This window comes from Trichomonas vaginalis, chromosome V (genome assembly GCF_026262505.1).
Source record: "Trichomonas vaginalis G3 chromosome V, whole genome shotgun sequence".
In the NCBI taxonomy this organism is placed as follows: domain Eukaryota; phylum Parabasalia; order Trichomonadida; family Trichomonadidae; genus Trichomonas; species Trichomonas vaginalis.
Genome location: NC_067207.1, coordinates 27484092 through 27496114, shown reverse-complemented (window position 1 = coordinate 27496114; position 12023 = coordinate 27484092). Strand labels below are relative to the sequence as shown.

Here is a 12023-nt window from a genome sequence, read left to right as displayed (position 1 = left end):
TTTTAAATAATCTTCTGCTTCTTCTTGTGATAAATAAATAATTGGAATTTTGATTAAATGCTTTAAAGATTCAAATGTATCATCTGAAGGTGAACCTGAACGGTTGATATAAATTAACACATGTGAATAGGGGGAAGTGTTAGCAATAATGATAATTTGTTTTAATATCGTTAATGTTTTACCTTTTTTTGTTTACCAATTGCTGCAGTGATTGAATTTAAGTAACATTCAGAATATGGAATTTTCATTAATTTTTCCTTAGATAGAGCATGTTTATTATCACTCAATGCTTCATTAATCATATCATCTACGTATGTATTATATACTCCTGCTAATTCTTCATAAGGGGTGGATGAATTTAAATCCATTTAATCAAAAATAAATTTATAATTTTAAACATTTCTATTCATCAATATTTCATCATATGAACTTCTATACTGTGGTGGTGTACCTGTTGAATGATATTTCAAACCTTCATCCGGTGTCCATGTCCAATATGTAGTCCTAGTAAACCAAACCTGAGGAGGATTTGTCACCTTTGAACAGTAAGTGTCATTTTCACCCTGAATGATTGGATAAGCTTTCACTTGTACTGTAACTTGTGAGTTAAAAGTTTCTAATCCATCAAAGAATATACCCGCTCCATCACGTTGAACTGGAATAGTGCATAAGAATGAGGTTTGGTCTTTCCATGTTCTAGCTAATGGCGTGCCATCATCTGCATTCAGTGGTCTAGTTAATGAGTCCTCATATTCTTCCGTGCATTCATTCACTCCATCTAAATCAGAAGCTTGAAGCATACGTGTAAAGAATATGTCACCCACTGTGGTCATCGCTTGATCGGGGAAGTTTCTTGAATCTATAGTGACCTGAAGACCTCGAAGCATTGGATTTTCTAAAACTGTTCTTTGCATTGCATTTTTCGGAAATGTTAACACAACATCTGTAACATTATGAAGAGCATATGAGAAATCTGAGCTAATACCTTTGGAGTGATGCAACCTCCATTTAGTGAACGAACGTCAATATGTTGAGCTGGAATCATGAATGGATCTTCCTTACTGAATAAACGTGGTATTGCTTTAACTGATTCTTCAATTAAACCGTATCCTGGTGTAATACATTTATCCTCTAAAACTTCCATCTTTGTGCATGAAATAATAACGTCATCAACTGTTGCGTCAGCAGATGTAGCGGCTAAGCTGTAATTAATTTGGCAGGAAGTCCGATTTGTTGGAATTTGCGATCATATTTATAAACATGATTCATAATCTTTTCATAATTTTCATCAGTTATCTTTTCAAAACGTAATTTTGTAAATCAGCAACTCTTAACGGGTCAACCTGACAAAATACTAAAGTATCCCTGAAAACATAATATTTAAGAATGATATCCCAAATGATTTAGGATAATCATCGAACGCCTGAAATGCTAACAAATCATTTACCGGAATAATCATATCAAAAGTGACATCAACTTCTTCATTTGCTTTCTTGAAAACTTCGATGGGTCAATATATTTACCACATACTGAGTTATCATATTTTTGAACATTATTATATAACGAATGAACAAACTTTTTAACTTTCCTTTCTGATTTTGGTTTATATGTTGCAAATGCAAAAGATTCACGGGCGCAATCCATCTGAAGATAACCGGCATCACCTCTTTCAGTTTCTACTTCTAATTGTTTAAAGCTTTGATTTGATGATTTGTAACCAACGAATAAACGCATACATTTAAAAGCGGCATCACATGTGAAAGCTTTATTTGAAACAAGAGTTGCTTTAACTTTGCGTTTAATATATGTGTCACCTAATTGGTTCACATCATGAGCCGGATTTGTAATTCTTAAATGAGTTTGTTTATCATCAAAATATGGAGCATCAGAGTCATAGCATGAACTTTCAAGTTCTCTATAATATCTTCTACCGTCATTCTTTGCGAATATTTCATTTATCTTTTCGAATGAATGAAACACATTTCCATTAATTGGTTTAGTGTTTGGCACTAAATAGTTAGTCGTCATTTATTAATAAATAAAAATTCAAAATTAAAAGATGTAAATGAATTTTTAATTTTAATGAAATAATCAACTATGGCTGCAGGTATATTTAAGAAACTGTGGGATAGAGTAAAAAGAGGAGCGAGTAAAGTTTGGGAAACATTGAAGAAGGGAGCAAATTGGATATTTAAGAATAAAGAAGCAATTAGTGACGTAGCTGAATCAATAACACCAAAAGCTGCCCCAATAAGAGAAATTTTAAATAAAGGAGAAAAAGTTTATCAAAGACTACAACCAATACTAAGATAAAAATAATATTTTATTTTTCCACTATTTACCACCTATTTTATTAAGTATTCCTTCAGCAATTCCACCAATTGCGTTACCTGCTTGTGCTCCCATCGCTGGATTACCTGCTTTTGTACCTAATACTCCACTTATGATAGTTCCTGCCGTTTTCGCTACTGGTGCCAAAAAGTTTGCAACAGGTTTAATAACCTTTTTATAAACCCAACCTGCAGCTTTCTTAATTCCATCCCATAATTTTTTAAAGAATCCTGCCGCCATTTCTGATTTAATATTAATTAAAAAATATATTTCATCACTTATATTCTAATTTTTATTTAATGATAAATGAAACCGATTTTAAAAATAAATGGAACAGAGGAGGAAGAAATAAATGAAAGTTAATGTTCAACAAAAAATTAACGTTGTTAAACCAATTACTGAAAAAAATTTTTTCATCTGTTGAAGAATTTAATGACTATTATGCTAATAAAAAAAATTATTTGAAGAATTGACAACATGTAAATTGAATAAAATGTTTAAAGTTGATGGATTCAAAATTTCAAAAATAAAGGGTGGTTAGTTTGAAATCTATTCCTCAATCAAGAATCACCTCATTAATGAAAATTGATGATTTAACAAAAAGAATAGAAGAGATTGAAGAAAGAATGAATCAAATAATTGATTTCATAAATTCAAATAATCATTAGTTTCAATTTCTTTTCTCTTTATGAGGTCTTTGATTATGACTCCATTGATTCCATTCATGATTTAAACACTTGTTTTAATTAATCGCGGAATATCTGACATCATCTATATATAGCTTCTTTTATAAAAGATGAATAAATTATTTTTAAAATTAATGTTAATTATTTTTAATGTTTATTACATCATGTATGGGTTGAGTGTAAATGTCTTACATTTTTAAATCTTGATTTATTCTAAAACGTAAGAATAAAAACCGTAAGAATCATACATTTTTTACTTCATATGTCAAAAATGATGATACAAAATCGTTCAATATCGTATGAATTCTTACATTTACAAAAAAAGTCACTAAACCCGTCATATCCACTACTAATGGAATCTATAATAGAGGGAGCTCTATTACAGTATGAGATCATGTATATGAGGTTACCATTTGATAAAATAATCATATTAATCCATTATAAAGATGTCAAATGAAATATCTAAAATCATTTCTTTTGCAAGAAGTTTATATATTCATAAAAACACGATTTTAACATTTACGTCAGTGCGGCAAACATAATAATCACTTTATTCAACTCGAATAAAAATAATTAAATAACAATGATTTAATCTCTTGTAGAATTTTCACTTTCTTCCTCATCAGTACTTTCGATTTTATCTTGTACTTCTTAATAAATACCTGAGTAGATAAGATATTTTAATATATCAAGTTTTCCTACAGCAGCATTTATTAGCAAGTTAAATATAAATCTCTCTTTTATTTCTTTATAACCTCTTGATTTAATAAGTTATGAAATAAATATGAAGTTCTATCAAGTTAATATTGAAATTCTACAATTTTAAAATGTTTTTTATTATTATTATACAAAGTAAAATAGCTACTGTTTGATCTGAGTATTGTCAGAAATCCAAATCTGGCTCTGATTAAGGCAGAGAATGCTGTATTTCTCTGGTTGAGTGTAATAACTCAAGTCTTCAATGATTTGGAAATTAAAAAATAAGTTCGTGTAGAATTCGTCAGTGAAATAAATCGTGAGAGAAATATTACTTGAATATTCATCAATATAAATATTACTTTCTTTCGTTTCATCACTGAAAGAATATTTAGGTGTTTGGTAGCAATAGAATTGTATTCTGTGGTTTATTGGTTTAAATTTAGCATCTAAAACTTTTATCTTAATTGGTTGCGTCTTTGATACATATGCTGGACAGAAACATGGATATCCATCTTGCCTTATCATTAAATTATATCCTTCTGAGATTAAATAAACTAATGAGAGATCATTAGTATTGTTTGAAGTCGTTTGCTCTTCTTTTGGAGGAGATTTTACAATTTCATCACTTTTTCTTAAATTTAATGGAGTAATTGTTGGCTTATGCACATTCAATTCAACAACTTTCTTGTGTTTGAATGATGAAACATTTGGTTTCTCTATTTTTACGCCTTTGAAAACATATTGTTCTTTTTCGTTTGAAACCGAAACGGCTTTGGTAGATTTACTTTCTAAAATAAGGTCTGGTTGATCTGATGTCTTATAATATAAAGGAAATGGAAGGGATGACTGGTTTTTGTACCAATTTATTAGTAATCCAAGGAATTTATTGCTTGAATAAATTGAAACAGGGTTTTTGTTATTAATTGCATCAATTGCTACTAAATATTCGGATATTTGTCTGTCAATATTGATACAATTGATATAAATGTCATGAATAAACGAATATAAGTCGTTATTAAGAAAATCAGGAGGAGCTTTCTCTGTAAAATATAGCCATCTCACGTAAAATGCATTTTTAATTCCAAATCGAAAATCCTTCCATGGTTTGATTTGAATTTTACTACTGGGGAATATTTCCTTAATAATAGCATTAATACTTAGTGGACTTTGGGAAATTTTCTTTTGATCTTTTGAAATATACCCATAAAAGTCGTATTTATTGCAAAATAGAATGTAATCGTGATCATTTAAATCTACGTTCGAATTACTAATATCTGCAAACATGAAGCTTTTTCCTCTGAAACGGAATTCATGAATTAATTTGCGCATTATTGACTTTTTAATAAATATATCTGGTGCACAAATGGAAGCATTCAGAAATTCGATTAATGTTTTGCAGTTGCATACTTTTTCAACAAAAAAGCTCGTGAATTTTAAATCACTCTTGGAAAAGTACTCCTGTAACTCTTCATCATGTGGTTTTTGAATAAGGATGACTTGCTTAGATGTCATTTACTGAGGGTAGCCTCGAAAAAAATGATATAAAACAATAAGACGGGGAGAAAAATTTTTCTTTATTTTTTTATATGATATGTAATGGAAGTAGTGGATATGACGGGTTTAGTGACTTTTTTTGTAAATGTAAGAATTCATACGATATTGAACGATTTTGTATCATTATTTTTGACATATGAAGTAAAAAATGTATGATTCTTACGGTTTTTATTCTTACGTTTTAGAATAAATCAAGATTTAAAAATGTAAGACATTTACACTCAACCCATACATGATGTAATAAACACATTAAAAATAATTAACATTAATTTTAAAAATAATTTATTTTTTTTATTCTTACATAAATGAACGGAACAAGATTCGTGACTGTGAATCAATTAATGGATAAACTTTCACCAATTCTCACCTAAGTTAAACAAGTAGATGTTTATTTTGATGATTACATAGAAAGTTTATTTTATAAAGGTAAGTTTAATATTAAACCTATTGCTTTTGCATTTGATGGTAAATTAATCGAAAATTCAAAAATTTGGGAATTAATTCCGAATATTGAATTTATAACAAATATTAAGGATAAGTGGTTTAAACAACAAAACCACTTCACTAAAGTTCTTTGTAGATTAATGATTAAAACTGAGGAAAAAGAATTTAACGAGTTTAAATATCATCCATGTAAAATTTTAGAACTTGGTAACGAAAAACTTCAGAAAAAATTAAACGATAGACTATCAAAAGATAGAATCGAAAGAATAAATAAACTCGCTATTGGTAATGATGATGATGAAGATGAATTTGATGAGTTCAACATTGAACTTTAAGAAACTAATGATTATTTGAATTTATGAAATCAATTATTTGATTCATGTCTTACATTTTTGAATAATTTATTTTTAATTCGTATGAAATGAGTGTCACAACTAACAGCGTTAAAAAATTGGGATTCACAAATGAGGAAATAAAGGATATATTAAAGGAGGCGGGTTATGAAGTTGATAAATATTATTTAAGAAATTGTCAAAAATTTGCGGAGTTTTTAAATGAGTTTGATTATGATGGAAAAATGAATAAAGATGATGTTATAAATTTCTTATATCCCACATCTAAAAAAGAAAAACCTAAAGAACCTGATGTTTTCCCTGAATATTATGAAGAACGGATTAAAGATGATGAATATGATGAAATTGAAAGACTGGAAAAAATAAGAGATGAAATAGATGAAAAAATTAAGGAATTAAGAGAAGTTGAAAATGAAGTAGAGGGTTTAATGAATATCCCAGCTTCAGAATCAGAAGTTCAGAAATCTCATGAAGAAAGATATAAAAATTATGTCTTAGAATCAACACAAAATTTATTAGATGGTGAAATAGATGAAACACTTTCAGAAGAAGGAACTAAATTTATTCATAAACATAAGTTACAATTTATTGATAATGAAGAATACCCTTGTATATTACTTTCACCACCTTTAGATTCTGAGAAATTCAAAAAAGCTCTTAAAAACGTGACATATGCAACTAATACGATTAAAAAAGAAGATCATGATATTTACACAAATTATTATTTAAATAAATGCACAGGTGTTGATAAAGTTTTTGATTTATTAGATAAAATATCAAAAGAAACCATTGGAACCTATAAAATTTTGTGTGATTGTGGTTTCATTGTTGAAGATACCAATAATGTTTCATATGAAAGAACAGCACCGAAGGAAGATGAAGTTGAAAGGTCTATACCATTCGTTATTAAGAACATAAAAGATATGAAAACTTATAAACATTATATTTATTCATTTATTTCAGAAAAAATGGAAGCAACCCATAAAACATCTTCTCATCATTTTATAGCTATTCATACATTCCTTTTCAAAGTTGTGAAATTAAATAAGACAGGAATTAGATTTAATGTATCAGGGTATGCATTCTTGAGTAAATTAAAATGTATTTGTCACGTCGCAGATGATAAAAATTTATGTATTCTTAATTCATTTTACGGACTTTAATAAATAAACTTTATTTTTATTTAATTTTTATTCTTACATAAATGAACAAAAACGGAACAGCTAAAATGAATGATAATCAAATTAGAGCAGAAGGTAGAAGGTTATTTAAACGCTTCTATAACATTCCTGATGGTGCTAATCCTAAAACTCGTAGAAGCTATTTAAATGAAGCAATAGATGCATATGAAGGGTTTGACATTTCATCAGAAAGTGAGAGATTAGCGAGAATGTTAAATGTTAATATTGATTTCTATTATTGTGATCCTCAACCAGAAGACGTGGACATAAATAAGGTAGACTTTCCATTAGTGGAATCAATAATGATAGATCCAGAATTTGAAACAGTAAATATTTTATTAACACAGAGTCCATGTGGAAAACTTCACGCTGACAGAATAACAGACGTTGAAGCACTCACCGGCTATAAAGTTTGTCCATATTGTAAAGAAAAAGTTTATTCTATCCGCGATGATCCAGAAAGGAAAAACCAAAGAAGATTTTTAAAGCATTGTGAGAAATGTAAAGAAAATAATGGAAGATTAATTCAAGACGTTCAATTGCAAAAAACCCAGCAACCATATGCACCACATATTATGAAACAGAAGATATATCAGTGGTTATTAGCTCACAATTTGCAGGAATATTATAAACCGACAAGATATTATATTACTTTTGACTTTGAAACATTAGAGACTAAAGAAGAATTACAACTTTCTGAGTGTGCAACTTTGAATGCTTACTTAAAACCATTCATGGTATCATCAACGGTTAAATTAAATGATAAAACATATACGAGGAATTTTTGCTTAACTTCAAGTGATTCTTTTATTTCTGATTGGATTGAGTTTTTATTTTCAACCTGTTCATTAGTTGTTGAATCAAATATGAGTCAATACAATGAATTATTGTTGTCCCTTACATTAAATGAAAAACAGAAGGAAGCATTTAAAGAACTTCTAGATGAGGAATTTAATAAAGTGAATATCATAGGTTTTAATTCGGGAAAGTTTGATTTAAATTTAATTCTTCGTGATTTAAACACTGCAAAATGGAAAATAAAATCAATGCTGGGTTCATCTTCACAATTTAAGCAAATCATTGTAAAGAAAACAAACGTTCCATATGAATTGAGATTTATTGACATCAGAAATTATATAGCGGGTGGAACATTGGATCAATTCACTCAAGATTTCGGAAACAATAAATCACGTGTTAAATCCTTTTTCCCTTATCAATTCATCACATGGGAGAATTACGAAGAAGAATTATATAAAGTGGAACCATTCACTCAAGATTCATTTTATTCAGCATTAACTCAAGAAACTATATCAGATAGTGATTATCAAATATATCTCAATGATGCTAAAAATTTTAAGAATAGATTAGAATATTTTATTCATTATTGCAATAAAGATGTTGAAATTATGATTGACCCAATTGATAAAATTATTGAAGAAACATTTGTTTATAAAATTGATATGCTTCATAATCTTTCTTTATCATCAAATGCTTCAATGATTCGTTACGCTTTAGCATATAAAGACTTTAATCTTAATGAAAAATATCCTGAGGAAAAGATAGAATCAAGTTTTGAATTAACGAAAAAGTATTGGAAATATAAAATTGAATCATATAAGAAACAAGATGAAAAAGCAAAAAGAGATACTAAAAATAATGTTTCAATGGATGATTTTCAATACTATCACGATTTAATCCTTTCATCTAAATGCAAAATGTGTGGTAAAGCGTTTACATATGCTAATAAACCAACATTGGATAGAATCGATAATGAAAAACCACATACTAAAGAAAATTGTCAGTTAATGTGTTGTTATTGCAATGTCGTAAAATCAAATAAAGATGAAGATGTTCAACGTTTAAGAATCAATTTAAGAAATTATGCATTAAAAAATAATTTACCAATGACTTTAGATTCAGTTGAAGCTTATCACATTCTCCGTAATGGAATTACTGGTGGTCTATCAAATGTTCAACATAGAGTAAATCTTAAAGGAATCACGCACATTAATAAACTTGCATATAATCCAGAAACTAAAACTGTATCAAATGAGGACACTTCCAACATTATGACTCATTTCGTTGGTGTTGATTTTAATTCATTATATCCTTCATCATTTTCATCTAATCCTCATGATTTCATTCAATATACTGACCATAAAATGTATATGCCGGGAAGATTGAATGGTGTTATCATTTGTGATACAGCAACAAAGAAAGCAAAAGCATTGGGAATTATTAGAAAGAAAAATACTTTATTCGTGGCTGAAGTAAAGGGTCACATTGATGAAAAATACATTAATGATTACATAAACTTTTTACCGATAATAAGAAACTTAGATATTATCACAGATGAAAAAACAATTGGCAGTTTTATGTATAATTACATGAAATCAAACAATCTACCAGTTGACCAGAAACAGAGAAAATTAACTCAGTTAGCATCAACACACAACCATTATCAACCATTTTCTTCTTATTATCTTTGGTATCTAATCGACAGATTTCATTTTATCATTGATGATATTCAATCAATTTTAACATTTACTAAAAACACTTGTTTTAATGAATTTGCGAACAAATTTATGAATGAAAGACAAAAGGCTGAATTAGAAGGAAATAAAGGAAAAAGTTTATTTTGCAAGATTTCACTTAATGGATCATATGGTTACGATGCAATGAATACACAAAATTACGCAAAGACTAAAATAATGAATGCACAGAAGGCACGCATTGCATGTATGTCAAATAAGTTTAAAAACATAAGAGAAATAGGTGAGGATACATATCAAGTGATGCTCAAAGATAGATTTTATAGATGTGAAACATGTTTACAAGAGGCATTCTTTACTTTAGATAATGCTAAATACTGGTATTTAGTTTTCATTTATGATTTTATGTATAAATGCATGGATGTTAATCGTTTTCATTTCATTGAAGGTGATACTGATTCATCTTATTGGGCAATCGCTGGCGATCCAAGTCTTCCTAACACTCAAGCATTTCAAGCAATTGTTACCGATAAACAATTTTATGATAAAAACATTTTCAAATTCGCACCATTTGATTTCTTCAGTTTTGATGAGAAATTTAAACCTAAATTAAAGAATAAAGTTGAAGAAAAAGCACATGAGAAGAAGTTATTGGGTTTAGCAATTGAGAAACAAGGCGATAACATGGTTGCTTTATGCCCCAAGTGTTATACATCATTCAACGGTTCAATTGATGGAAGTGATTTTAAAAAGATTGCACAAAAAATGAAAGGAGTTAGTTTACGACAAAATAAACAATTAACACCTAAAAATTATTTGGATATAATAAATGATAAAGTGATATTTGATGGTCAGAATATTAATTTACAACTTAAAAACAGGTCAATGACTCGCTTAACAATCGGTAAGACTGCATTAACAGGAGCACACACTAAGGCTGTATGTTGTGAAAATGGATGTTGTATGCCATTTATTTAATACAATTTGAAATTTTATTTTTAAAAAAATGGGATTCACAAATGAGACAAAAAGGAACCGTTAATGATGGTTATGAAGTTGATCAAAGAGGTGGGCACCCTTAAAACATTTATTTTATTTTTATATAAATGGATGATGTAAATTTAAAAAGATTAATTGATGATTTAGTATTTAATCAAAATTTTCTTACTTATTATGATTTAAAAGCATATCTCCAAAAATATGATAACACTATAACGGGTGATGATATGGATTATTATTATCCATATTATGAAAATGATATTTTGAAATATCATGATAAAATAATTTCTGAAATTAAAGACAAAATTGAAAATAATGAATATGCAAAAAAAACTAAACCGCAACTTAAACAATTGAAAGATTTCAAAAATAAAGTATTAACAGAAGAAGATATTGATGAATTATATAAATTATATAATCCCAAGCCGCAAAAGCCAAATGTTCAACAGTTAAAAGTGCAAAACGCCCAGGCCCTTCAGACCATAAATGAAGCACAAGCTTTAATTTATGATTCATTAGTTAAACCATATTCAGCCCGACTTTTAAATGAAGATCAACTTTTGGAATTCATCCTTCAACATAAACTCGAAGTGGGAAAGTATATCAAACGTTTATATACAGTATATTTAAAACAAATGAATAAAATACATCCAGAATTAATGAAAAAAGGAATGAAATCCAAAATCAAAGCAGATAAAATTAAACCACTTGCAACACCAAAACCTCCTCCTTCAGTTAATCCTTCATCATTCACTTTATTATATCCATTTCAAACATTTAAGAAGCAAAAAGATTTTAAAAAGGATTTTAAAATATTAAATAAACCAACTGACCCAAAAATTCAACCGTTAAAGGAAAAATTTAGTCGCCCCTCATTTGCACCATATCCATATTCATACGAAATCGATCATTTAGAATATTCAAAAGGAAACGTTACTTATTTATTTGCCATTAACGTAAACACTCGATATTTATATTGCATTCCAGTGAAAGGGAAAACGGAACAGGAAACACGAAGAGCTATTCAATACTTACTAGATCATGAAAGAGTAGATAATATAAGGGGTGATTGTGATAAAGGATTTCAGGCAGCTATGGCTCATTATTTTCCACAAATTAATTTTTACTTTTCATCTTCTCCATATACGTTTCATAATAAAATAGTTGATGCGGTAATGAGAACTCTTAGAGATGCGTTAGGGGTTAACGGTCAGATATACTGGGATGGAAATCATGACTCCATCATACAGCAGTTAGTATATTATTACAATAATACATGGCATA

The 12023-nt window shown here is 28.6% G+C and overlaps 2 protein-coding genes across 2 annotated transcripts, besides 2 other annotated features; one reads left to right on the top strand and one right to left on the bottom strand.

Annotated features, from left to right (window-relative positions):
• Positions 1 to 242: part of a mobile genetic element that runs on past the window's edge.
• Positions 243 to 2334: 2092 nt separating this feature from the next.
• On the bottom strand, positions 2335 to 2571 carry TVAGG3_0413180 (N-acetylmuramoyl-l-alanine amidase family; the record flags this gene model as incomplete). The annotated part of the gene is made up of 1 exon (XM_051233171.1): positions 2335 to 2571. One exon carries the CDS (start codon positions 2569 to 2571, stop codon positions 2335 to 2337), a length of 237 nt encoding a protein of 78 aa, XP_051102901.1.
• A 3479-nt stretch (positions 2572 to 6050) lies between these two features.
• Positions 6051 to 12023: part of a mobile genetic element that runs on past the window's edge.
• Positions 7272 to 8693, top strand: TVAGG3_0413160 (DNA/RNA polymerase superfamily; the record flags this gene model as incomplete). The annotated part of the gene is made up of 1 exon (XM_051233170.1): positions 7272 to 8693. A coding segment is annotated over one exon (1422 nt), but the record flags the coding sequence as incomplete, so codon positions are not given.